The sequence below is a fragment of the Meleagris gallopavo genome, chromosome 2 (assembly GCF_905368555.1).
Source record: "Meleagris gallopavo chromosome 2, MGAL_WU_HG_1.1, whole genome shotgun sequence".
Lineage (NCBI taxonomy): Eukaryota > Metazoa > Chordata > Aves > Galliformes > Phasianidae > Meleagris > Meleagris gallopavo.
Window position 1 is genome coordinate 29,657,439 of NC_139405.1, and position 24,925 is coordinate 29,682,363.

At 58.1% G+C, this 24,925-nt stretch overlaps 1 protein-coding gene across 6 annotated transcripts; it reads right to left on the minus strand.

Moving 5' to 3' along the window:
- Positions 1-47: 47 nt before the first annotated feature.
- Positions 48-24,565, minus strand: SLC29A1 (solute carrier family 29 member 1 (Augustine blood group)). 6 transcript variants are annotated; one of them, XM_085219471.1, is made up of 13 exons: positions 24,113-24,565; positions 6,972-7,050; positions 6,287-6,368; positions 5,903-6,078; positions 5,578-5,717; positions 5,296-5,430; positions 5,032-5,129; positions 4,579-4,669; positions 4,368-4,459; positions 4,115-4,223; positions 3,753-3,838; positions 1,318-1,517; positions 48-958 (listed from the first exon to the last, which is right to left on the minus strand). In XM_085219471.1, exons 2-13 carry the CDS (start codon positions 6,998-7,000, stop codon positions 847-849), a joined length of 1,350 nt encoding a protein of 449 aa, XP_085075597.1. In that variant the 5' UTR covers positions 7,001-7,050; positions 24,113-24,565; the 3' UTR covers positions 48-846. The 6 variants fall into 6 exon arrangements, with proteins under 6 accessions (XP_085075597.1, XP_085075598.1, XP_010705212.1 ...); XM_085219472.1 differs by lacking the exon at positions 24,113-24,565 and adding an exon at positions 17,361-17,510; XM_010706910.4 differs by lacking the exon at positions 24,113-24,565 and adding an exon at positions 15,960-16,148.
- Between the last annotated feature and the right edge of the window lie 360 nt (positions 24,566-24,925).

Consider the following 24,925-nt stretch of genomic DNA (forward strand, 5'->3'; position numbering starts at 1 on the left):
ACTGCGGTTACTCCGAGGTGCCCTTTCCCCACAATGATGGACACAGACACGTTTCAGTCTTTTTATAGAAAAAGGCAACTGTACATTTACAGATACATTTACAGAGCGCGGGGGGCAGCCGGGGGCAGGCCCGGACTGCCGCAGCCGGGGACTGCCGCCTTCCTCCTGCGGAGGGGAGGAGAGCGAACAAAGGCAGAATGAGCAACCGGTTATGTGGGGGGGCTGGAACACGGGGGGCAGGGAGAAGCACAGCTCTTCATCTGCTGAGCCACGGTGCTGGCTCTTGGCATGGATGGGACGCGGGTATCTCACGTCCCTCAAACCCAGCGGCCCAGGGTGTGGCAGTGTGGGGCTGGCAAGGCCAGCTGGGGTTTTCTCCATCTGCAAGTGTCTCCAATAGGAGAAAAGCTGCAGTGGGGGATATTTTGAGGAGAGGAGAGAGGAGAGGAGAGGTCGCCTGCAATAAGAGCAGGAGGAGGAGTAACACTGGATACCAGCCTTCAGCTCTGCCTGGAGGAGAGGAGGCTTGCAATGGCTTTCGGCCTTGAGCTGGGGAACTTATGCGTCACAGGAGGCAGATGGACCTCGGTGAGGTCCTGGGAGTTTTACATACAGCATGGGGAAGGCAAAGGCACATAGGCCTGAAGGCATCACATAGCCAGGCATGGCAGGAGCCACACCAACCCTGGAGGAGTGGAACCGTCCCTGGATGGAACATCTGCTGTGGCAGTGCGATTTGGCAGGGACAGGAGTGAGGTGTTATCACCCCACAGCACAGAGGTGTCCAGGGCCTCGGAGGAGGATGCGGAGCCATCTCGGTGTCCCTGCACCCTCTGGGTGCCTCTGCTAGATGAGAATTTGGAACAGGAAGGAGATGGCAGCTCCTAGGGCCAAGCCCAGCGTCAGGAAAAAGGCCATGACTGCTCCAGCTGTCTCTGCTTCATGGGCAAGTACTTTCCTAGGAAAGAAACAGGTGTCAGACTCATCCTCAGCGACACATGCCCCACGCCCTCGTTGGAGTTCAACTGAGAGATGGGAGGAGGCTCCAGCAAAGGCAGAAGCAGTGTTCTTCTGCTGCAGAATGGCAAGAAGAAACCCCACCTCGCTCCAAGAGCCCTCCTCCACATCACAGGCTCATAAAAAAGACAAAATGCTTCAGGCAGGCTGTCTCAAGCTCCAGCATGAAGGCCACCCCTCCCTGACCCCTGTGTTGAAGTGCTGCAGCCCACCCAGATGCCCACCCAGATGCCAGGGCTGGCCTTGGCCTGCCATCCACAGGTGAAACCAAATTTTCCCCCATCCCCAGAGCTTACTCACTTGGGCCCGAAGCACATGCAAAGGCTGGCCAGGTAGCCGTTGGAGAAGGAGAAGAAGATCATAAAGATGATGTACCAGGCATCGTGAGAGAATATGACGGGCAGATGGTTTCGGGGTTGCACATTGCACAGCATGAAAAGGGGGATGAAGATGATACGTAAGACCACCATCACCGGCAAGAGGCAGCTGTCCTTCCCGGGCTAGGAGAGAAACACAGAGTATAGCTGAGAAGTGGGCATTCCCTATCCCCTGGCGTGCCAGCAAGGGCTACAAAGAGGCTGTCCCTACTGCGCTGCAGCCACAGGGGAGGTAGGAGGCAAAGCTTCTGCAAGACTTTTTCTGCTGCAAAAAATTCGAACATCACTAAGTGATACAAGGGGCAGATCAGGGCAGCTCCTGAGCCCCTCTGTGCAAGGCTCCCAGACCCACAGCTTCTGCCTGCCATCCTCTGGCACTCACAGTGCTGCTCCTGCAGCCTCCTGCATGCAGCTCCAACGTTTCTCCCTGCATCAGTAATAGCTATTTGAGGCTGAGAGTGCTCTCCTCTCTGTGTTCCCAGCCCTGGTTGTACTCATTAGTCTGTCACTCTCTCCTCAAGCCAGATATTCACCTGGTACCTGGCCATTCCCCAGAGAAGAACGCCCAGTTAGTGTATTCTTGTCCCCCAAAAAGAGAGGAAAACTACCAGGGACTGTTCAGATTTGTTAGCATAGCTGTGAGTGGAAACACTCCCTCCCCAGGGTGAAAAGATGGAGAAGCTTGATACTGCTTGTTCCTTCCCTACCTCCCTTGGGCTGCATCAGACTAGAAAGCACCTCCCTGCTCAGCTGCTGCTCTGCTGGGACTGGCTGCAGGACTCGTGGTGAGGAAGTCAGCGTGCAGAGGAGATGGACAGGCCACCAGTCCCACCACAGCTGGCCACTGCCCTGAAAATCCTGTCCTTAGCTGACTAGGAGAGCAGCAGTGCTAGAGCCAAAATACAGAGCTGAGTCTGGGATCAACTGCTAAGCCCTTTCTGCAAACAACAGGGAGTGAGGACAGCCTTATGCACACACACGCAACCTCTTCCTGCTGCAAACCATTGCACAGGCCAAGGCCAACTGAGGTAAATCGCCTCTGGCACCCCACGGCCTGCAAACTGGGCTTTAAACAGCTCTCCAACCTCCCACGCCATCCCCCAGCCAAGTGGGGCGTGATCCAGCAATCTGGGAAAGGGATTATGCTTGGACTGTTTTGGACAGTGCTGGGAAAGGCATGGATTGAGTTATGGCCTCCCCAAATCCCAACAGAGTTTTTGGATGCACAAAGTTGGGACAAAGCGAGAGGCACTGTCCCCATGCTGTTGTGCAGCTATGATGAAGGCAGTCCCTGGTACAAGATGTGCCTGGCTCTCTCCCGAGTCCCCTCAGCGAGGAAACGATGACAAGACCCTGTGGTCTGAAGTCAGAGGAAGCCCCCAGCTGCCCTGGAGGTGACAGCCCTCCTTGGCTGGCAAAGCCATGGTACGCTTCATGAACACATGGCAAAGATGATGACAGCTGTTTTGTCTGTGGGAAAACCAGCAAAAGCAGCAAGATGTTTTTCTTGCAGAGCAGGGCCCCAACCAGGGAAATGAGGCACAAACCACACCACAGTCAGACTTTCCACCCAATGCTGTTTTGGAAATGTCCCCTGTCGGGTCATCACACCACTAGGGCTGTGGCCTGGACACCAGTCAAGGCAGCTTGCAGCCAAGGCTGGGGGCAGCCAGCAGCCATAGCCAGGGGAGAAGCAGCTCTAGGCAGCAGGGCAGACCAGTACAGCCACAGCTGGACAGACCCTGCATTGCATGCTGCTGTGAGGAGCTTCTCTAAACAAACAACCTGAACAATACAGGGGAAACAGCACTTGGGGGGTAGGCAAGGGGCAGGAAGAGACACAGACAGACCCCTTCCTCACTGCCATCATGACTCCCACCGCTCAGCCCAAGGCACAGCGAGATGAGAGCGAGGGACCTGGGCATGGCAGGGGACAATTCCATGATCTGCATGGTGTGGTTCTGCTCTGCTGCCAGGATAACGCTCTTTAAAGCAGCTGTGTACTGTGCGGAGGCCAGAGGTTTTATTTCAAGCTGCCCTGTCTTTCACCCTCTTTCACTGCCGCCATCCTGCCTGGCTGTTTGCATAGCTGGAGTGAAGGTTTGTTTACAAAGGCTGAAATAGAGGAGACAGCTTCATCCAAGCCATGCCGAAAGAAGGCTGGGAGGAGAACAGGACGATACTGTGGTTTTTAGCTCTAACCCTTTCTTTAACCCTCTAAATCTCTGCTTAGGGCTTAAAGCCAGAGCAGGAGTTAGCTCTGTGCCTACTTCCTCCTCCAAGCCATGGATGGCAGCCCCAGTGAGAACCATGGCCAAAGGGTATGGGGATGGAGAGTGCTTCCTGCCCCCAGCTTACCCATGTGAAGAGGGCAGTCAGACTCCGTCCCGTCCAGTCAAAGACGTTAAATATCAGGAAGCAGGAGACTGAGATGAAGTAGAGATCTGAAGGAGGGGAAGAAGGTCAGTGACAAGCTCAGGATGCCCTGGGCCCTCCAGCTGATTGCACAGAGATTCTCCTTCAGGTCTAGGGTCCTCTAGTTTCCCACTAAGAGCTGGGATGGTGTTCCAAGCCAGATTGGTGTCTGCATCCAAACCTTCATGCACAACGGTCTTCTCTTTCCCTTAGACACCCCTACTACTTCAAGCCCCACCCTCTTTCCTCCCATTTAGCTTGTTTCCAGTTTCCTCCTAGCCCACTACACACCTGGCTTCACTTACCCCATTTGTTTTCCTTTCCAAGGGTAGTGGATACCTTAGCTGTGATGGAAGGAAAGACCCCAATGGTGACAGTGAAGACTAAGCAGACAGACACTGCCATGACCCAGAGCTAGGAAGATAAAAGAAAGAGGCTGGTATCAAACACAGGGCAAGAGACCAGTGCAGGGGTAGTCTCCTCTCCCCACGCCTTCCTGCATTTGTGTTCATATCTTGACACAAGGAAAAGCACAGGGGTGGCTGCCAACTCACAGACCTTCTTAAAAATGGAGATGACCGAGGGCTTCTCATCCGGACTGTGGACAGGGATGATCTTTGAGTTACTCTGCTCCATCCCATTGGGCTCATCTGCAGGGAAAAACCAACACAGGGCATAACAGACCCCACAAAGCAGGGATCTAATTTAGTCCTGTCTCAGTCTTCCTCTCAGCTCTTCTTCCTTTCTTCTCCTCCTCTCAGCTCCTCACCTTTCTTAATCAGGTCTCTCTTGGTCTCCAGCTCTGCATTGTACACACGGTACTCTGTCTTGTCCTTCATGGAGTAGTACCGGAAGAAATCCTGCAAATACACAGCCATAGAGAACTCAGTCAAGTGTGAAGAAAGAAGGCTGCCAGGGAACCTGAGACTGTGTTGATAATGGCAAACAGTGCAAGATGGACGAAGTATTCCTTCCACTTGTGTCTGATATATATGCTTCTCCTGCTCATTCAGGGGCCCACTTCCACATTATCCTAAGGATACCATGGGTATCTGAGGTGAGAAGTACCACAGAGAGCTCCTTTGGGACACTGGGTGTCCTGCCCTGACACAGGAGGTGGAGGCTGACAGAAGCTGTGGCACTATCGGGCCAAGATTCTTGTGCTGGGATGTGCAAAGGTCTCACTTCCTCATGCTCTTTCCCACTAAAAATAAAGTCTTACCATGCGAGGTAGAAGGATGTAGGAGACAACAGCCAGCAGAATCGCCACACAAGCCGTGGTGAAGTAACCAATGTAGCTCTCTGGTTGCTGAGCACCAACTGGGAGCACAGGAAGAGGGGAGACAAGGAGGAAAAGGAGGAGGATGAAGAGGGGCAAGAGGAGCGAGGCCCTGCTCCCATCTCCCACACCAAGAGGGTCCAGCATGACCCTGCTGTCCCCTGTTGACAGTAATGCACTGTCACCTGCAGGTTAGGGATTACTTACTGCTGATACTGATTATCATTGCCAAAGCAGCGAAGATGCCTGCCAAGCCCTGCCCACTCATGATGGGAGTTGTGTAGCTGGCAGGCAGGAGCCCAGCCAGACCAAAGAGGCTGCCCTGCAGCATGGCACCAAAGGCTGCAAAGGGAAAGATAAGCAGAGATGAGAAACCAAAGGCGAGGATGGGCTGCACCTCTGTGGGGAGCCAGTGTCACAGCCCTGTAGGACCAGGAAGGGTCCTCAACCTCCTCTCTCCCTTGGTGTCTTTCCCAGCACCTTACTCACAGTTGATGAAGACTATGCTGACCATGGTGAAGACAAAAAAGGGAAGAGGCTCCATGGTGACCTTCACCATAATTGCAGTGATTAAGAACACCAGCCCAATGGCCACCAGGCTGCCCAAGATGCGGATCTGCTGGGGAATCCTGCAAGAGAGGGTGGTGTGGGTGAGGAAAGCCCAGCACCTAGAGGTCTGAAAAGTTCTCTTGCAGCAGTTGCAGCCAAACCACAGCACAGGAGAACCAAGTTTTGCCTTTGGACTTGAATGGCTTGGCACAGTGTTCAGTCAGGATGTGGGAGCTGGCAAGAGCAAGGACAGGGCAGGGCTCACCGCTGATGGATGAAGGAGTTGAGGCAGGTGAAGATGAGGAGGGGCACCATGGAGCAGAGAGTCATGAAATTGTCAAACATGGACTGCAGGTAGGAGCGTTCTGAGGCAGTGCCCACGCTGGTCTGGTTTGAGAGGCAGCTTGTATTCTGTGGGTCTGCCAGGCGGTCGATGAAATACTGCAAGGAAAGGAACCAGGTGGGGCTGAGGTGCTGCGAGTCCTCCTCCAAGACAGGTCACCCTTAAGCCCTTTCCAGTCCCACACCCAGCCCAGGACCACCCCTGCCACCTCAGTGCCATGCATCCCACGCAAATCACCCACACTTCTGCCTCCTGCCTGGTGCTCAGAGGTGGCACAGGGTGATCAGTGCCAGGGCAAGCCCTCACCTGCCTGGCAGTCATGAAGAAATTCCACGGCAGCAGTGTTCCCAGGCCAAGGATGAAGAAGATCAACCAGACAGCCTTGTACCTGCAAAGGGGGCAGAGAAGTGTGGAGTAGGATGACAGGCAGGGCAGGGGACAGGTGTCACTTCTGGCTGGCTCCAAGCCCACTGTGAAAGGCACCAGGCAAAGAAGGGAGGATGAAATTCACAATTTGGTATCATCTGTGGGTCCAGTGTTCTTAATAAGCAGAGGAGATTCTCGATAAAGGACGGCACAAAACATTTGTTATCCTGTCTCTGGCCTGGGCTCCTTTGAGTGGACGTGGCCAAGGGAAGGTTTCCAGAAAGCTGTGAAGGCAGAGGACGCTCCCCACATGTGGCACCCAGCCACACAGCGACCCTTGCCAGAGCTGGGAGGGAGCCTCGCCAGCCAGAAACAGTGGGGCCATGTCCCAACTCTGGGGACTGCTTACAGCCCATTTGTTTTGGAAAAATTGATAAAGCATCTTAGGAAATGGATTCCACAGCCAGAGACGGAGTAGCTGCTTCTTGCCTGGACAGAGAGCACACATCCATAGGGCTAGCAGTGAGACTTGATGCCCAAGCCCCCAGGTGCTGAGCCCCATGTTATCCCAGATCTCCCAGTATCTTGAATAAGCCCCCACGCCCACCCCACAGCCTGGCATTACCTGTCCTGTGGTCCATCTCTTGTTGTCATCTTGCGTGGTGAGGGTCAGCACGGGTCCCAGCAAGACTTGTGGTGGCTCTCTGGAAAGCAAACAGAGGCCTTTATGAGGGAATGAGGCCAGGCAGGGGCAGCACTGGTTTTAACCTGATGGCATGATTGACTCCGCGGGACTACACAGCGTCAGGAAACAGCAATAGCATTGCTCAGCAGCTTGGGAGACCTATGGCTCAGAACCCTTAGCTGAGGGGTTGTGACACAGGGCTTTACACTGCTGCTCAGGGGACGCTCAGCTTGTCCTTCCAAAAGGAAACCTGCCCCCATGACATGCCCGTGCTGCTCCACTCCAGCCACCTGCCACTCCACTGCAGGCTCTTAAAGGATTTGTAATCCTGTGACTCTGCCCTCAATCCTCAGGCTGTGAGCGAAGCATATACGCAATGGGCTGTGTCCTTCCCCCCTGCCCTCCCCACGTCCTTGGGGGTACAGAGGAACAAAGGACATGTTTTATCCAGTGGTTTCTCAGGTCAGAACCACACAAACCCTTCTTTTCCATCAACTCCTTCCGTGAGGCTCTAGGAGCCCTTCCTAGGAAAGCCAAGGGCACCCCGGGCACTGCTCGCTCCCTCTCAGCACCCTCTGCTCTGGGCCTGGCCTCTGCTGCCACTCAGCAGTGCTTTCCCCATAAGCGTCCACTCTACAGACACAGCCCTGGGGCCCCTAATCCACACCCCATCCCTTGGCCCCCTCCCTACCCCTCAGGCATAGCAGAATCAGCCCCCCCGCAGAAGTCACAGGCCTGCCTCGTTGTTTTCCCCTCAGGACAGCGCAGCATGGGGCATTCATCCACTTCTCCAAGCAATTGCAGCAGGGCTCCACGTGCTCAACCCCCCGCACCCTGCCGGCCGTGCCCTCCCTCAGCCGCCTGCTGGCCTCCCTCCTCTCCTGCGCAGCTGTGGGCTGCAGCATCCCTGCCTGCCAGCAGCAGCCTGCCTGCCAGGTAGGGCGGCCACGGGGGCCGGCAGAAAGCAGCATGCTGGGATCTGTAGTTCGAGCAAGACTCAGCCCACATTAAAGGCAACGTAGGAGCGCGTGTGCTTCCAGAGCGGCTCACATCCTTCATATCAACTGCCTTGCTGAGGAAGGTGGCAAGGGGTAGTGCAGTCCTGCAGGTTGTGCATGGCATGGCAGCAGAGTGTACCCACAGTCCCAGCAGCCTGATGCAGCACGGCTTCCTGTCTTCCCATGTAGAGTAAGACAGCTCCCTTGTGAGCTATCAATGCTTCCAGAGAAAATGCAGTAAAATCTCCTCCTGAAAATCTCCTCCTGGCAGCCTGCCAGCATCCCTGCAGGCAGGAGGCAGCCTGCTCCCTGGCACTGGATTAGCAGGGGGCCTGCGAGTGTGCCTGTCATCCCCATAGGAAGAAATACCGCCGGGGCCACTTGTTGTCCCTGAGAAACAGGTGGAAAGCTCCAGCGCACCCTGCAGCCCTCAGCAGGCCGCCCCTCACCCACACAAGGCCCCAGCTCTACTCCCAGACCACCTCCTATCTTCCCTGGGATGACAGTGCTGTCCTGAGGAGCAGAGAAGGGAGCTCTGCCACAGACATATGCGCAAAGGCCGGTGCCAGGGCAAGCCCTAATCACTGATCCCACCCTATGTCAAGTGAATTTGAAAGCAGTGCCTCCCCCCCTTCTTCCCCAGCCCCACCATTCTCAGGAGTGCTCAGGTCACGGGGGCCAGAGCCACATGCCCCTGGCAGCATCTGCAGAGGAGGCAGAGGGAGAGGTGTCAGGTACCACAGCTGGCCGGCAGCCAGCAGCAGCATGCAGGGTATGACAGTGCTGGAGCAGCAGTGCAGGAGCTAGCAGGACAGGACTGGGGTTTGAGGAATGCTTCCCTGGTGCTGTCTTCCCCACCGCGTCCTGCTTCCGTCCTTCAGCAGCAGCCCGTCCTCCTTGGCGGCAATGCCCTGCCACAGCCTCCTACCAGCTTTGTTTGTTTTCTGTCTCACTTTGCTAAGTGCCTTTAATTTTTTTCCACTAAGAGACAATCTCTGCCAAGGGGCACGGGGGTCAGCGCTCATTACGGCTGGAAACACGTTCAGCTGCCAGCTCTTACAAACAACACTATAGTAAACAGAAAAGATCAAACAAACCAACACAAGCAACAGGTGGCAACGGTACTCCAACCAGGTGAGAGCAGCTCTACAATCACAAATCCAGAGCAACCCTATGATTACAGACTGGGGATGGTGCTCAGTGCATCCTCAGCCCCCAGCACCTCCAAGGACCTCAGCCATCTGCCCTGCCCCGAGGGCATGGGAAAGGAGGAGCAGTTCAAGGGCTCTGCGTGTGGACATCCGTTTACTCCCAGGCACAGAGCAGTTCATTGGAAGTGTGCAAGTGATGTGTGAACGGAAGGAGCAAGAAAAGAGTACGAACTGCTAAGCAAACAGCAGCTGTCCCCTTTGACCAATTCAAACAATGGAGAGCCCAATTGTAATTGCCCGTTTACTCAGCACAAAGGCTTAGGCATATGCTGGGTGACACCTACTGTTGGGCCAATGCCTGGGAACCCACAGCAGGGACAGCCATGGTGCAAAACGCCCAACCTCTGCAGAAAAACTGGCACTGCAGGACAGCCACGCCTGCAGGCAGTGGTTTGTCACCCAGCTCTGGAGATTTCCTTTCTCACGCATAGCCCTTCTCCTGCTCTCCAGGCTCTGCTGCCTGGCTGACGGAAAGCAGAGAATATGTCCGGCTTCCTGTGGTGAAGCAGTTCCATGGTGGTGGTAGGGATACAATGGGTCTCCTCCAGCTTGTTAAAGCCAAGCCCTTTCTGCCACCTTCGCCATCCTTAGCAAAGGGGCTACATGCAGGCAAGCTGCAAGCACCTCAGCACCCTCCTGCTGCTACTTGCTTTGCAGGGATATGGTCAACGGTTCCTACTGGTGCCACCAAGGTGGGGCAGGGCCAGATGCCTCCTCAGGCTTATTGCCCATTCTGGGGCCAGCGGGGTTTACCTGCAGACAGGGAGCAGTCCTGACACACACGAAACCCTAGTGGCTGGAACTCAGATTCAAGATTCCACCTCCAGCCAGATCTCCTCGTACATCCAGAGCTGAGAATAATGAATGCCTGCTTTCTAACACTCCAACTGGAGTCTCAGTGAGTTTCCTCATTGATCAATTTACGGTAACACCCAGGCTACCCTATCTTGCTCTGGCCATGACAAACTAGTCTCTTCATTTGTAGTCACCATCCCACATACCTCCACCCCCGGCTGTGAGCATGCCTGCTGCCTTTCCCAAGAGGCAGATCTGCATGGCTGCATGTCTCACTGAGCCACCAGGACCAACTCAAAGTGGGGGCCATGCCCTGCGGCAAACCAGAGCTCAACAGAGGGCTAAAGTCAGCACTGATTAAGTATGAGAGTGGCACAGACATGGATAACAACAACCTGACTGCTCTCACATTTCCAAGCAGTTCCGCTCCTCAGCTTGTTCTGTGTTTTATAACCCACAGAAGGTTTCATTTTGTGTGCTTTTCTACTTCCTTTGCAATCTGGGAGCCCTGCAGCACCCTGTGGCAAAAACCTCCCCCATGGCACAGCATTGCTATGGGCAGCTCTGCTAGTTCCTGCTCTTGATTCACACTAGACATGCATCGGACCCCTTTTCCATACCAGCCATGACTCTCCAGGCATGTATCCCAGCCACCTTACATCATGTTTTCCAAACAGAGAAATTCTAGCTCACTTAGTCATAGGGAAACAGCTCTGTGCCTTTGATCCTCCTTGCTGCTTTTCTCCAAATCTTTTCCCACTCTCCCAGGCCCTTTTGAAGAGTGGTGGAGCCACAATAAGAGCAGTGGACTGGGGCGATGGCACAAGGCTCTCTTGCTTTGTTTCTGCTTTGTCACTCACAAGAGTGATAGAGGCTGTTCTTCAGGGAGTCAATGTGTTTTTATGACCCTGGCTGTCCACAGAGCTATCCGAAATAACCCCAAGTCTTGCTGCGAGTGGCCTGCTCAGGGCGTAATCTTGTCTGCAGATTTGGGACGATTATTTCCCCTTGCGTACCATTCGATATTTATCTAAACTGAATTTCATCCTCCTGCTGCCTGCTGTTGTAACGCTCCTCTGTGCTCTCTGTAGCTGGCATTTGTCCCCATGAACCTGAGTAATTCGATAGCATCAGGCAAACTCTGTCAGCTCATTGCTCATTGCCTTTTCCAGGTCACTCATGAATGCAGAAACTGACCACTTACTCCTACACCCTGCTTCCTGTTTTTCACCAATGTTTGAGCCATGTGAAGACCTTCCCTCCCTAAAACCTGGACTGAAAGACCTGAACGTGTTTTGCAAAGCTGTGTGCCCAGGGGCTTGCTGGGCTGCTGTGGGCGGGCAGCACAAAAAGCATTACCAGCCCGTTTTTCCCCGAAATTCTTACCAGCCCTTCTTAGAAAACAGCATCACATTTTCCCCCTTCCGTTCCTCTTTAAATCACAAAGCAGAAAGTACTTCTGCAGCCCCACCGAGGGCCATGCATGGTGCAGTTGTTACCCCTCAGCATCTCCCAGGGAAGCATCCCAGCTCCATACACCATGTCAGCCAGGAGCTCGCTTCACCCTATACCCTCCGCCCGCTGGGAAAAGGGAAGGCTGCCCTCCCTGAGCCTGCAGCCCAGGATCCCCACTGCCTCCTCACTGAGCAGGGGATAGGTTGGATGTCCTCGCTGCCAACACACGGGGCCGTTATCTCGGCTGCCGGGTGCCGCATGGAGACGGGGTGCACCCAGTCCTGCTGTTTGTTTTGAGCCACATGCAGCAGCTGGCTGCAGTCCCTTATCAGGGCAGCTCAAGGAGCCCCAAGCAGTTCCCAGGGGCCTCTGGCAGGTACAGCCACCCAGGCATGTGCGTAAACCAAGCCGGAAAGGAGGGCTCTTCTCACACCCTCCATTTATGTGTTTTATTTGACAGGCAAAGCACACTCTGTCCTCAGCATGGCAATTACACCCCTGTGACATGCCTGGCGTCAGGTCGCTCACCTGCCATCAGCAGCACCTCGGTGACTGTATGCATGGTCACTGTTGCCCGTAAATTCCTCCTCCTGGCAGCAGATCCCCACAACCAGAGTCCCCACCTCCCCGCTCTGGATGCCAAGTGCGTTTCCAGCCCTGCCACAGAGCTGGCTGAACACGGGGAGCCACACAAGGCAAGAAGCAGGAGGGAGGCCCGAGCAGAGCAGCCCCAACAGATTGCACACACCTGACCCTTCAGCACACCCCAATGTCTGTTCATCAGCCAGTGAATCGCTCCTGCCACTCAAGCAGCCCCACAGCAGAGATAAGCGCTGCTGTTTGGCATCCCAGCAGGAGCAGCTCCCCAAAGCAGGGTCAGCGAACATCCCCCCCATAGCCCAGGGTGGGAGCCTTAATGCCAGTGAGATACTTACCAAGAAGGCAGGGTGGGACTCGCCCCTGGATCCTGCTAGCTCCAGGGCTCTGGTAAAACCCCGCAAAGCTCTGAGCAGGCGTTGGCTCCAAGGGCAGCACTTTGAAGATGGGAGGGGAGATAGAGGGCCTGGGGGGGAAGGAGTTGGAAGGCACCACGTCATTTCTGCGCAGGGAGAGGGAGCTCCCAGATAGAGCATAGAGCCGATGTCAGAGAGGCAGAGATAAGCCACTCTCAGGAGAACATCTGCAGCCAGGAACTGGTAGATCCCTTCCAGACAGCTTCCAGGCAGCACTCCCTCACACCAGGATGGGGCCAAGGCCCCAAGGGCTTTCTGCTGCCCTGCTCATGGGGGGGGACAGTGAGAAGGCAGAGGCAAAAAGCTGATAGCTGACTGCAGCACTGGCTTCTGAATGCACAGACCCACAGTGCCTTCCCTGAGATACACCAGTGAGACATATGCTGGCACCAGCAGCTCCCAGAGAAGCCCACTCACTCCACAACACGGCGCCTTGTGGAAGGCTTGGGAAGAGGTCATGGTTTTCCAGGGTTGGGTCGGAAAATGAGATGAATAAAGCCCTTTTCTCCCCAGGGTAGAGAAAGGAATTTGCTCAGGGCTCCATTCAATGCATCTGCGGAAACCAACAAAGAAAGAGCAGAGGCTATGGAGAACCATCTCTGGGGTTCCCAGGCAGTCCTCAGTGCCCAGAGGGGCTGCATGGGTGGGGAGGAAAGGGGAAATGGAGGCAACGGCCCCACAGAGCTCCCGCCACACAACCACAACACTAAAGAGAAGAGGTGGTAAAATGGGCACATTGCCCCACATCATCTCCTGTCTCTTCTGCAGCCAACAACCCCATGGGTTCTGGGGGGATACTGGGGCAAAGGGGTCATCCCAGGGCCATGGCAGGAAGAGGCACAATGGGAGGAAGCTGGGTTTCCGTTCCCCAATCAAGAAAACCCAATGGGACCCCTGGGATGAAGGGCAGGACGCCATTAATGTAAAAATCAGCTGGGAGCATAAGGTGCAGCCCCCAGTTGGGAGTGGGTCCTCCTTGCTGTGATTAGTGTGGCAGCGACACAGACCACTGCCACCACGACAGCCACCAAGCAGGGCAGAGTTGCCCCGGCTGCACCACTGCATGGCTGCCTCCCCGTAGGCCATGTTTGGACCTGCTCCACAGGCACCTCAAGAGCAGACAGGAGAGCCCCAAGGAGGAAGCATGTGGCAACAGGGGTGAGGCAAACACCCACGGCCAGACGGGTCTGGAGGTAAGGGTGAAGGCCAGGCACAAAACCCAGACAGGCTGGGTCAATAGGGAGCCCAGGGCTCGGGAACGAGAAGAGTGAGGTGAGCTTCTCCACACAGCTCCTTCTCCTGGGGCTGTAGGGCTACATCCACCAGCAAGACCACGAGCAAGACTCAGGAGGCCACCTGGCCTTGGACAGCCTGCAGGGCAGTGGTACGGGCAGGGGAGAGGCTCCCTTCCTTGCCGCAGGACAGAAATACATGTGCTATTTCGGGTGCCCTGGCTGACCACTGCATTTGGCACCCAATGCCTGCAGCCCTGTTGGAAATGGGACGCCAGGCAGGAAAGCAGGTTTGGGCAGCCGCTGCGGCCCACGCAATGCTGCTGCCAGCTACCAGGGATCGGCTCACTCCTCATAGGGCCACAGCGCTTTGCACACCCTGAGCCATCCTCAGCTGCTTGCTGCCATTTTGTGATGGATGGGGACACAACGGTGGCACAACCATCTCCACGAGAGTGAGGGCAATGTGCAGCCAGAGCATTGCTGGCTCAAGGCAGACACATGCTCTGGAGGAAATAAGTCAGAGAATAAACCTCCCACTCAGCTGTGGGACAGGAAAGCCTTTATGCCAGCGGGGCAGAGCAGGGTGGCGGGCAGCTCCCTCCTACCTCTGCCCAAATCCCAGAAAAGCAGCACCTCGGGCTCTCTCCCACAAGCAGCAGGAATAAACACAGCCACAAGACAGGGACGGGCAGGGCACAGCCCCTCTGGTTGCTGCCACATCCCTGCAGGCAGCTGCTGCCCGGCACACCGCAGCCCAGCTGCACCACAAACAACTCTGGGGGCACCATGCCCAGCCTGTAGCCAGCCCTGATGTTGCTCATGCGGGAACAGCGCTTAGAAATACATTACTGCAGACAGAATGTTATGTCTGGTGTTGGCTCACAGTACAGCGCCCGCCTCTGAGCCTCCTCAGTGTTAACGTGGGGAGCAGAGGGGAATGAGGGCAGCTGTGAGATCTGCTGCTGGGAAGGCTGGTGAGGGTGTACGAAGATGGGAAAGAGGAGCTGCAGGGGAGGGTGGATCGCTTCCTAATAGCTCTGTTGAGCTGCAGCTAGAGCACAGCCTCCCACAGCTGTGGGTAATGCAGCCCTTCTTGGCAGGATGGTGGAAGGAACCAACCAAAGCAACATCTACAAACACTGCACGACACCTGCAGGGCCCAACTGTCTGAGACTGCACAGCCCTCGGCACAGCACAGCGCTCTGCTCCCACAACCCTGAGCTCCCAGCCATGGTCACCCACCCATTCCCCTGGAACACTCCCCAGGGTTTCCCCAAAAAAGCCCTCAGACCAAGCTGCGCACCCCAAAGTCCTCAATGCATTCATGCAGTAGCAGAAGTTTGCAGGGTACTGCAACCCTGCCAAACTGAGCAGTGCATACCACCTCTACTTCAGCCCATCTGCCCCCGTTGTCCTGCTCCTTGCCACGTGCCTCTCCTCGAGGCTCCACAGACTGCTTGCTGAGTGCATTTCCAGCTGTCGATGCCACCACTGGAAACTTCACAGCGAGGTGCTTTCCCATCATGCAAGTCCTAAAGGAAATGAACTATAACAAATCCCAGCGGCACTGATGGGAAGAAGGCAAAACTGCAGCAATTAGCCTGGCTTCCTGCTGGCTGCTTTGCCATGACCCAGCGGGCAGTGAGACTGCCTGCTCAACACTGACCTAGTGGCTGCTCCCTACCCTGCACAGCAGCAGCACCAGCAGGAACAGCAACGGGCTGATATAGATGTCAGTGAGAAGAGCTGGAGGTGCTCAGGAAGATGTGCAGAGGTTGGTGGAGTTTGCACTCTGGGGTCAGATTAAGTTAGCAACAAAAGCAAGCAAACAGTGCTCAGCTGACAGTAAGAGTGGGCTTTGCAGTTTCCCTAACAATTCCCAAGGCCTTGGCTGTTACGCTGGATGAGAAACAACTGAGGTGAGTGTTCATCCCAGAAAAACACCGGAGGGTGCTTGCCAGCCTCCCAAAGGCCCTGCTTAGGGCCGTGCCACCTGGCCAGGGGAGGTGGCTGCTGCCGGTGCCCTGTCACTGCACGGCCACTGTGAGCCCTGTCCCAGCCCAGGAACCAAACAGGTCAGTGAGGGCTGCAGCCACGGGCAAGCAGGTGCCTTGTGCTCCGCACCCTGGTTTCCTCCCAGCCCACAGAAGGTCACAGCAGGGCAGAAACAAAGCCTGTGGCTTAGCTTCAAAGAGGAGGCGGCTCATTAACAATATCTCACCCTGAGATAATGAGAGCAGGGATGCCACGATGGGGAAACGATGTCAGCGTTTAATCACGCAGTGCAGGGAGTAACAACTGAAGGATGGAAGTGTCCTTCTACCCCTAGAGCCAGGTCCATTTGCTGGGCCAGGATGCAGTAAGCTTCATCCTCATCTCCCTTCCTCCTCACTCTGGGTGCCTGGCACAGCTCTCCAGCATTTTCTCAGTGAGCTGAGAGCAAGCCAACCTGGAAGCAAAAGGCAGCAGCAGCGCTAAGGAGGATGCAGGTGTGATGTGTGCATTCCTGCTGTACCAAACAGCTCTCAGACAGCTGCACAACTGGAGAGAAAAGCACACTGTGCCATCACACCCCGGATTAGCTCTGCAGACTGGAGCAGATCCAAAGGAGCACGAGGCAGGTCGGCAGCCCACAGGAGCTGGGAGCGGAAACATTGCCGCCAGGCTGGGATGCTCTGCTGCAGGGGAGTGGGATTTCCCGTGGCGGCATCCACAGAACTCCCCTCAATTGTATCCGCTCGCCACAGGCAACTGCAGGGCATCCCAGCTGCTTCCTGCTTCACAGCAGCGAGGAAGCGCATCCAGCTGTGGCCAACAGCTGCACGAACCCCTCCTGCCCTTCAGCCCTGGGAATGCTCAGGACTGAAGGATACAAGCTTGCTTGTGTGCGATCCCACAGCCCTTGGGCTCAGCCCCCGCCTCTTCCCACAGCACCGCAGCTCGGCCGCCTGTCTCCAAGACTGGGGAGTAACTGTGGAGGTGAGGAGGACAGCACGGCAGAGAGCAAACGGGGTTCTCTGCACTCCTACACCCCGTCAGCACAGCCAATTCGCTGACACTCGTTGGTTCCTCTCGCTGCACCTGGGCAATTCCGCTCGGGGCTCCACAAGAAGTGCTCCCAAGCCGGGGAAGGGGGGGTGGCGAGGCAGCACGTGGGGCCGGGCGGCACGTGGCTCCGGACGCGCCTTCCCGAGAGGCGCGCGGGACGGGCACGGCCCCGGCGGAGTTCCGCAGCGCACCCAGCCGCGCCCGGGGCCCGGCACGCCGGCAGGCGCGCTCCGCGCTTTGCTCCGCCGTGAACTACGGAAGGGAACTCGGCGCTCCCGCGCGAGGGAAAAAAAAACCCGCGTCCCACGTCGGGGCCAAAGCGCCGAGCATCCCTCGCGGGCGCTCGCCCCGTCGACCCCCGCCGCCCCTCAGAGCCGAGTCCCCGCCGCCCCAGCCGTTTCAGCAGTCCGCCCGCTCGGAGCAGTCTCTTCCTCTCCGTTTTGCCGCCTTCCGCGCCGGGCGGGTGCCGGGCCGGGCGCCGCCCTTAGAGCCAGGCGGTCCCCGCTCCGCCCGAGCTTCCCCGAGCACGGACGCGCGACAAGAGCAGCCCCGGCCGCCCGCCCCCGGCACCCACCTGCAGCTCTCTGCTCTGTGCCGCCGCACGGCCGCGCCGCGCCGCTTCTCCGCGCCGCCCGGCCCTCTCGTGGGCCGGTCCTCCCCCTTCGCACCGCCCCCAGAGGGCCGCGGGACACCCTCGGCACGGGGCTGTTGCGGTGCGCGGCGTAGGCTCCGGGACGGGCAGGCTCACGCAGCCCATAGTAATCAATCGACGTGGAGACCTTCTCCGCCGTCGTTCACAGCCTATAGTTTTGCTTATGTGCAAAGGTACATTCTCACCGAGTACTTTGTACGCGCACGTATCGAGGTTACATGTCTCAGGTGCGGTGTTTCAGGACGCTGCTGCTCCCAGTGCTCCCATCTCCCGCCCCACCACGCAGCCGCAGGCAGGGACTGCAGCTTGGGAGCTCGCTCCCAATGTTTTCTGCGTTAACAAACAGAATATTCCCTGCAGGCAGCCATCAGCTCGGGTTAGAAATTAAAATTGGAAATTAGACGCCGCCGAGTGTTCCTGCAGATTCCCCACAAGCTCTCAGCACGATGAGAACCACAGCCAAACACCGTGTTTTCATTTCAAACCAGACCTACAAAACACCTCCGTGTGAGCAAATGTCCTCAAAGAAAAAGGCAGTGGTGACACCGATGTCTCCCTCAGGAGGTGCCCCCTCCCCTGCCCCGCTCGGCAGCACCTCTCCCACTGCCCGGTAACACACTGGCCATCTGCTACAGCTCTGTGTTTCTGAACGACACACCGAGCAGGCGGCCCGCAGTGCTGCTGGATAACAGGGCAGGAGCTGCTTCACACTGGGAGATCCGTATCACACCAAATTAAATTTAAAAGCTCCCATCTGCAATTAAGCTCCTGCGGCGACTTGCAGGCAATGACACATCCCTGCCCGCGGCTGCCTTTCCCGGCCTGCCTTCCCCAGCAGCCCCGCTTGGGAAGGTGTTGCTCAGGGCGAGCTGCAGGCACAGCCTGGCTCTCCTCTCCCCACTCTCCCCAGTAGGCAAGGAAAAAAAAAAAGGGGGTGAGCATCACCTCAAAATGCATAGAGGAGGAAAAAAGCAAAGCAGAAGCTGCAGTGGCACTGCTTTGGGATGCCCAGCATCACCCCTCCAGCTCTGAGATCTGCTGCACTGCTGGCTATGGGGCCATGTGGGCTCTGTGGGATCTGGGGGGGGCCTTTGTACCGTGCTGACCCGGGCCCCACACCTCCAGCTGAAGGGTCATGCTTGCAGCACAAGCGAGCATTTGAGCATCAATAAGGTGTTAGTGTTATTTATAGACTTCTGTCTGAGCTAAAAGCTATGGCAATCAATGCCCTGTAGACGAGGGCTTCCAGGATCTGGTGGTGATAAAGTTCTCGGATGCTGTCAGAAGGAGAAGCACCAACACATCTCCTCTTAGCCCGATTTTCCATTACATCTCTGCGGGAAGAGCAGTGCGGGTGCAGCTGCCTCACCCCAGGTTGCCAGCAGCAGCGTGCACAGCTCTTACTATCACCAATGTGATGGATCACATGTTGCCTAATCCCCTGCTCTGCCCCTCACCACATTCCCAGGGCTGTGGCTCAGGGCTATGGGAGAGCACCCACTAACAGCCAGCCTTGGACTCAGAGATGTCCCAGGACACAGCGCTGTCACCCGGCTTCTCACCTCGGATGGGTGTTGCAGCCTCCAGGAGAGCACACCCAGCTGCAGCGGCAATGTGTGGAGGTGTCCCAGCATGTGGCCTTGGGGCAGATTCAGAGAGATGCCTCCTTCCATGAAGGTCTGTGCTGAGCAAACCCACGTGGGCCAACGCACACCCAGCTGCGGGACCGTGATGCCTTGCTCCATCCTGGCTGGGTGCGGTGCCTGTGCAGAGCACTGCTCCCGAGCAACTCTGGCGTTGCCAAGCTCACACAATAACAGCTCCCAGGAGAAGCCAACAGCTGAGGAAAGCAATCCTGCCCGGGCCAGGCACAGCTGGTGCCTCACTCAGCAGCCAGTACCAGCACCACAACTGCACCACAGCACTGCAGCACATGGAGCACAAAGCAGTGCCGAGCGAGGCCAGGCTCACAGCACTCCCCTCTGCATGGAGCAGTGTGCTGCCAAAGTGCTGCTGCTGGCAGATCGCTGTGCTGTTGGAGCCAAGGGAAGGCAGGCAGCAGAGCCTCTTCCTTACAGAATATGGGATTCCACTGGTGCTGCTTGTTTGGGGGTGTTCCTTCCCAAACCTCAGCTGTGTACCACAGGCAGACCAACGGCATCACCTGGAGCCCAGTTTGCACGCTGTGCCCACAACTGGTTTTCAACAGGAGAATAAATAGAAGTGCTCCCCTTTGAGACGTGCCTGCTGCCAACCATTGCACAAAGCTGTCTTTTTTTTTTTCCTCGTAGCAACACCCTGCTTCCACTGAAGCGACCAAACCCAAGCAGGGAGGCAAACAAACAGCTGCTTTTGAAGCCGAAAGAGAAACGTGAGGTTTGTTCCAGGCTGTGGTGATGCATCACATGAGCTGGAGAAGAATTCTTTGTGCCTCTTGGGCAAAATGTGAGTTTTAGAACACGAGGAGATGGTTACTATTTGTATGCACTTCACGTCCCAAGGAGCCTTGCCACTTGGCGCCCACGCCGAGCGTTCTCCCAGAGCTCTGCAGGCGCTCTGCAGCCATACGTTCCTTAACCCACCCCCTCCTCCTGCAGGATGCCATCTCCTTTCCCCTTCATTTGCCACAGACAAGAAACTGAGGTAGCGCGAGGACACAGACTGTGGGTAGGCAGGGAGTGGGGAGCTGCATGCCATCCTATCCCCATCCCACATCCACGCTTTCCACCCCAAATCAAGCGCCCAACACAGGGCCATGCCATAGCCTCCCAGTGGGAACTGGATGATGGGCTGCTTTGGCTCTGGGGTGCCCAGATGATGCCTGGCAGACCAGCTGTGGGCACGGAGCTGTTGGGGGCACCCCTCTTACAAAAGGCCTTTTGCAGAAGCGAGAGCAGCCCCAGCCACCTGTATTGCCTGCAGCCTGCTAGCAGGAGGCAGGGCCATCAAATGCAGCAGGCGTGTCGGGGGCACCTCCGCGCCCCCGGGGCACACACGGCTGGTTTGCTCTGCCCGCTGCTCAGCGGGGATGGGAGGAGCCAGCTCCTATCCTGGGCCAAACCCTCTGGCAGCATTCCATGCAGCCACCTGTGCTGTACACACAGAGCAGGGAGGCATCAGGATTAGAAGGCAGAACAGGAGCAGGGTGGAAGCAGATTAGTGGCCGTATCCGGTTCTGCACACGTGTGACAGGGCAGTAGAGCAGAGCCGTGTACAGAGAAGGAGCGTGTTAATCAGTCACATGGAGGAAAACCCTACAGGCTACTGGAAATCAGTTATAATGCAACTGACCACAGCGGCCCTGCATGCTCTGAAGGTCCCCAGCTCACTGCTGAACTTAGTGCAGGCTTCCTTCACCAGTCCCTTAGGGACAGGGCTGTCCTGTCACTGCCTGGGGACACCTGCCCGCATTTCAGGGAGTGATGCTCTCCTGTGTGCCAAGGTCCCGTCCTACACTGCAGACCTTGGTTGTGCCATCAGCACTGGCAGGGGGCTATGCCGTCCCACTGCGTCTTCCTGCTGCTGGACCTGTGAGACGTGCGGGCAGTGCTGCTGAAATGGGGCCGTGGGGGCCTTTCCACTTCAGCAAGCACAAACAAATCCCATTGTCCGCTGGCTCAGCAAGGGGCCTGGATGCTTGTAGGGCTCCAGCCTCATCTGTCAGCCTGAGGGGAGGCCCAGGGTGCCCCCAAGGCAGGGCAGCACTGTGAGAACATGGGGTTAGCGCTCCCCTTCAGTGCAGGCTGAGCGCACAAACCCTCTGCCAAAGACGCTGCCAAACGTCTTCCTTGCTGCTGTCTCCTGGATGTAGCCCTTTCCACAGTAATTCCTCCATGGCCATTCCCTTTCCGCACCCCTTCTCCCCTCTACAGCTCTGCTGCCCCTTTGCTCCCTCTGACAAGCATTTACTGCCTAATGGCAGCTATTAAACAGAGCCACAGGGCAGCTGGTTACTGAATGACAGCCCAGAAGTCACCACACCACAGTTACAGCATTGTTCCCTATTCCACTGCAAGTATCTTCCACCTGTTAAGAGCTGGGCTGAGACCTTGGGAAATACGGGACAACACACAGTGTGAGCTCCTGGTTACAAAAGTTAAACTCTGTGAGATGCTCCAAGGCACTAGGAAACCACAGTCCTGGGGCCAGCAGAGTGCCCTGTCCCGTGCAGCCACCGTGCTTCTTGCCCCAAGTGTCCTTGGCAGCAGCATGGCCATACAAACCCACAGTGGGTGGCCCATTGCTACGGTGCCCAGGGTCACATCCAACCCTTGGTGGCAGCGCCAGCATCCCATGAAGGAACAGAGCCGCTGGGGAAGGAGCCGGCTGGCACCCAGCCATGCTTGCAAAATGCACAGGGGAGCTGAGAAAGGGATGACCTGCCAGGGAGAAGGATGAGCTGCTGCCACACAGTCCCCTTCCTACCCAAAGCCCATCTGCACTGAGTGACAATCAGGAGCCATGCCTTTCAAAGGCACAGGGACATGGGCAGAGCCATGTGTGGCTTTGCAGGAGTGCCACCACAACCAGATGCTGCTCACCCACCATGGGACAGTGCCATGGGACAGTGCCATGGGGATCGCAGGAATGGCACCACAGGGACCGTAGGGATGGCACCACAGGGACTGTGGCATGCAACCACCTGCAGAGAGGCAGCTCCCAGGAGCTCTCCTAGCAGTGTCTGCCCCAGACTGAACCCAGCCTGATGGCCGCTGGCTGCCAAGGAGGAATTCAGCTGTGTAAACGCCTGGCACGGCTGACTGGATCCTGTTTGGAGAAGGAAGCCTGCCCTGTCATGCTTTCCCCTCCGGACAAATCAGCGGTGGCTGAATGCTCCCAAACATCTCCTGGAGAGTTGTCCAGAAGGGCCCTTTCCCACAGCTCTAGCACACAGGCCACCATTATTCCCCCCACTGCCAGCCGAGCTCACCTGCGTTCCCAAGCCATAAGAAGGCCCCAGGGCCAACCGGCAGAATGCAACAATGGGACATCAAAAACAGTGCAAAGGCATGGGAAGGAGCTGAGCAAACCAAGTGCCAAGGAAGGAAGGAAAGTCTACACTCCCCACCAGCTATCCTCTGGCCTCCGTGACCCCACTGCAAAGCGTGACCCTGGGCAAGGGATGCGCTGGGAGACAGAAATGCGCAGGAGTGCCACCAGGATTTGCTGTGCAGGTGAGGAGGTGGATGCAGCAGGGCACGGTGTGCCACAGAGGGATGCCTCAAACGAGCGGCATCTGCTTCTCCCTGGGCATGGGATGCTGAGTACCAGGCTCTCCGTGCCCCACGGCATCCCCGACCCCTGCTTAATCCGGGAGCCTCGCACCCAACCTGTGTCCTACAACTCATCCCACGCACGGCGGGGACGAGGACACCGGCCGCTGACGGCCCCGGTGCACGGGGTCCCCGAACGCATGGAGGAGCGCGGCCCGGTGCCGCCCTCTGGTGGCCGCAGCCGGCGGTGCGCCCGTCCGCGGCGCTTCGGGGCTGGGAGCCGAGAGCGGTGCGGCGGAGGCTGACTCGGTGCATCCGTCCTCGGCTGTTCGGGACTTGCAGGCGGTCTCCAGGGAAACAGCCTGCCCTTCCTACTAAAGTCCCAAACCCAGGCGATCTTTCTGACAGAACAGAAGGCAAGAGCGGCCCCCGCAGCAGCACCGTCGGCTTCCCATGAAATCCGCCTTCCGAGGAGGAGCTGAGGGCACCGCCTGCTCCTCGCCTTTTCCAGTCCCTGCAGGATCCGGCATCTCCAGAACCTCGCCTGCCTTTCGCTGATGCGACGACCCGGTTTGCGGAGCCGGGGAGCTACGCTGCCTCAGGGATGCGGTGCCGGGGGGCGATGGGATCCCCGCAGAAAGTCACAGCTCCCCGAGCAGCCGGCGAGTTCCCCGAGTGGCAGCTTCCCGCTGAGCCCTCGTGCTCCGCCCTACATGGGGTCGGGACACCGCGAACTGACGGCCTGCTGTCCCGGACGTCGCACTCGGCACGGGCATGGGGACGGCACTCGCGGAGGACGGAGCGGTGGGAGCGGTGCCAGAGCTGAGGGCGGGCGCTCAGCGGTCAGTTTTTAAATAAAAGGGTTAGGGGACAGTGTGTGGTTGCGCGAACAAGGGGCAAGCGAGGTCCGGGCAGCATAGGGAGCGCGCCACGGTGCTCCCCAGGAGCGCACAGACACGGGAACTGCCCCAGCACGGCTAGAAGCACGCTGGGGCCCAAGCGCCAGTCGGGCAGCCCTTCATCCCGCAGCACCCGACGCCTCAGTGCCACGACACCCCTGCCCTGAGGGCACGCGTGCTTACGTGGTCGTTCCAGGGCTGTAGGGTTACGTCCCGCTGCTGCCGGCGGACCCCGCGCAGCCAGCAGTGCCCGCTGCGGTCGCCAGGTCGTAGCGCTGCCCTGCGCCAAGGACGCGCGGTGCGGGACGGCCCTCGGGTCGACTGCGGCGTCCTTGTCGGCGCGGGGCCGCAGAACCGCACAGCCCGGCTCAGACCCGGGGCAGAGGAGCGCGGCGGGGCTCGCTGCGGGCAGAGGGCAGCGTGACCTTGCGGCGGGGCCGCCCCGCAGCCACAGTGCGGCTCCCCGCGGGGCTCTCAGAGCCGGCTCCCTCTCCGCTCCCCGGGAGAACGCTGCAGGACCGCCGCCCGCCCTCCTCCTGTCCCCCCTCCGCCCCGCCGTTACCTCCGGGCTCGGCGATGATCCCTTCTGCTGCGGCCCCCCCGCCGCTCCCCGGGCTTTGGCAGCGGCCAGCTCGGCGCGGCTCCCGGCGGCTCAGCAGGTGGAGGGTGGCTGCGTGCGGGCGCGGATTAGCGGGGGGAAGCGGCGTCTGCCATAGGAACGACGAGCGGCATTCGTCAGCGGGGCCCACCGCCAGGGCGGGGGAGAGGGGAAAGCGGGCGGGAGGCCGGCGCGCACTCCGCTGTGTGCTGTACGCGGCGTGCCGCGGGTCAGCAGGTGCCACAACCGGTACGAACCCGGGCTATCGCGGGCCATCGCGGGCCACTCGCTATGGACCGACTGTGACACATGGACCCGAGGGGCGGGCGAGGAAAGGGGCCTTCGCCGGGCCCCCCAGCAGCTCCGCACCGAGCCGGCACCTGCCGGGCTGTGCGCTCCGGCACCGCGCTGGCCCCCGCCCAGCACATCCCTCAACCCCGTGCAGCTCCTCTCTTCCCATTAAGGTAGCGGAGCGCGCACGGGCCGGGAGGAAAACGTGCCCGAGCCAAGAGCCGGAGCCAAGCGGGGACGGCGGCCTCGATGCCTCCCGCCTCCTCTGAGCCCCACAAAGCCCCCCGCCCGCGACGGCCGCCCCTCGCCGTGCCCGGCCCCAACCGCGGGGACGGAGCGAGGCGCTGGGGTGGGGGGAGCGGCTCCCCGCCCGCGCTGCGGAGCTGGGCGGCAGCCAGCCCGGTTATTTTAAGCCCTGTCCTCTGCCTGCGGAGGAGAGGCTGTGCCACGGATCCCGCTCGGGCTCCCAGCCTCGGAAACTACCCC

Coding starts and splice junctions, on each gene's coding strand:
- SLC29A1 (XM_085219471.1), bottom strand. CDS start 7,000: ATGACAACAAGAGATGGACCACAGGACAG. Junction 4,460..4,578: donor GAGAGACCTGATTAAGAAAG/GTGAGGAGCTGA, acceptor TTTTCCCTGCAG/ATGAGCCCAATGGGATGGAG. Junction 959..1,317: donor TGCATGTGCTTCGGGCCCAA/GTGAGTAAGCTC, acceptor TTTCTTTCCTAG/GAAAGTACTTGCCCATGAAG.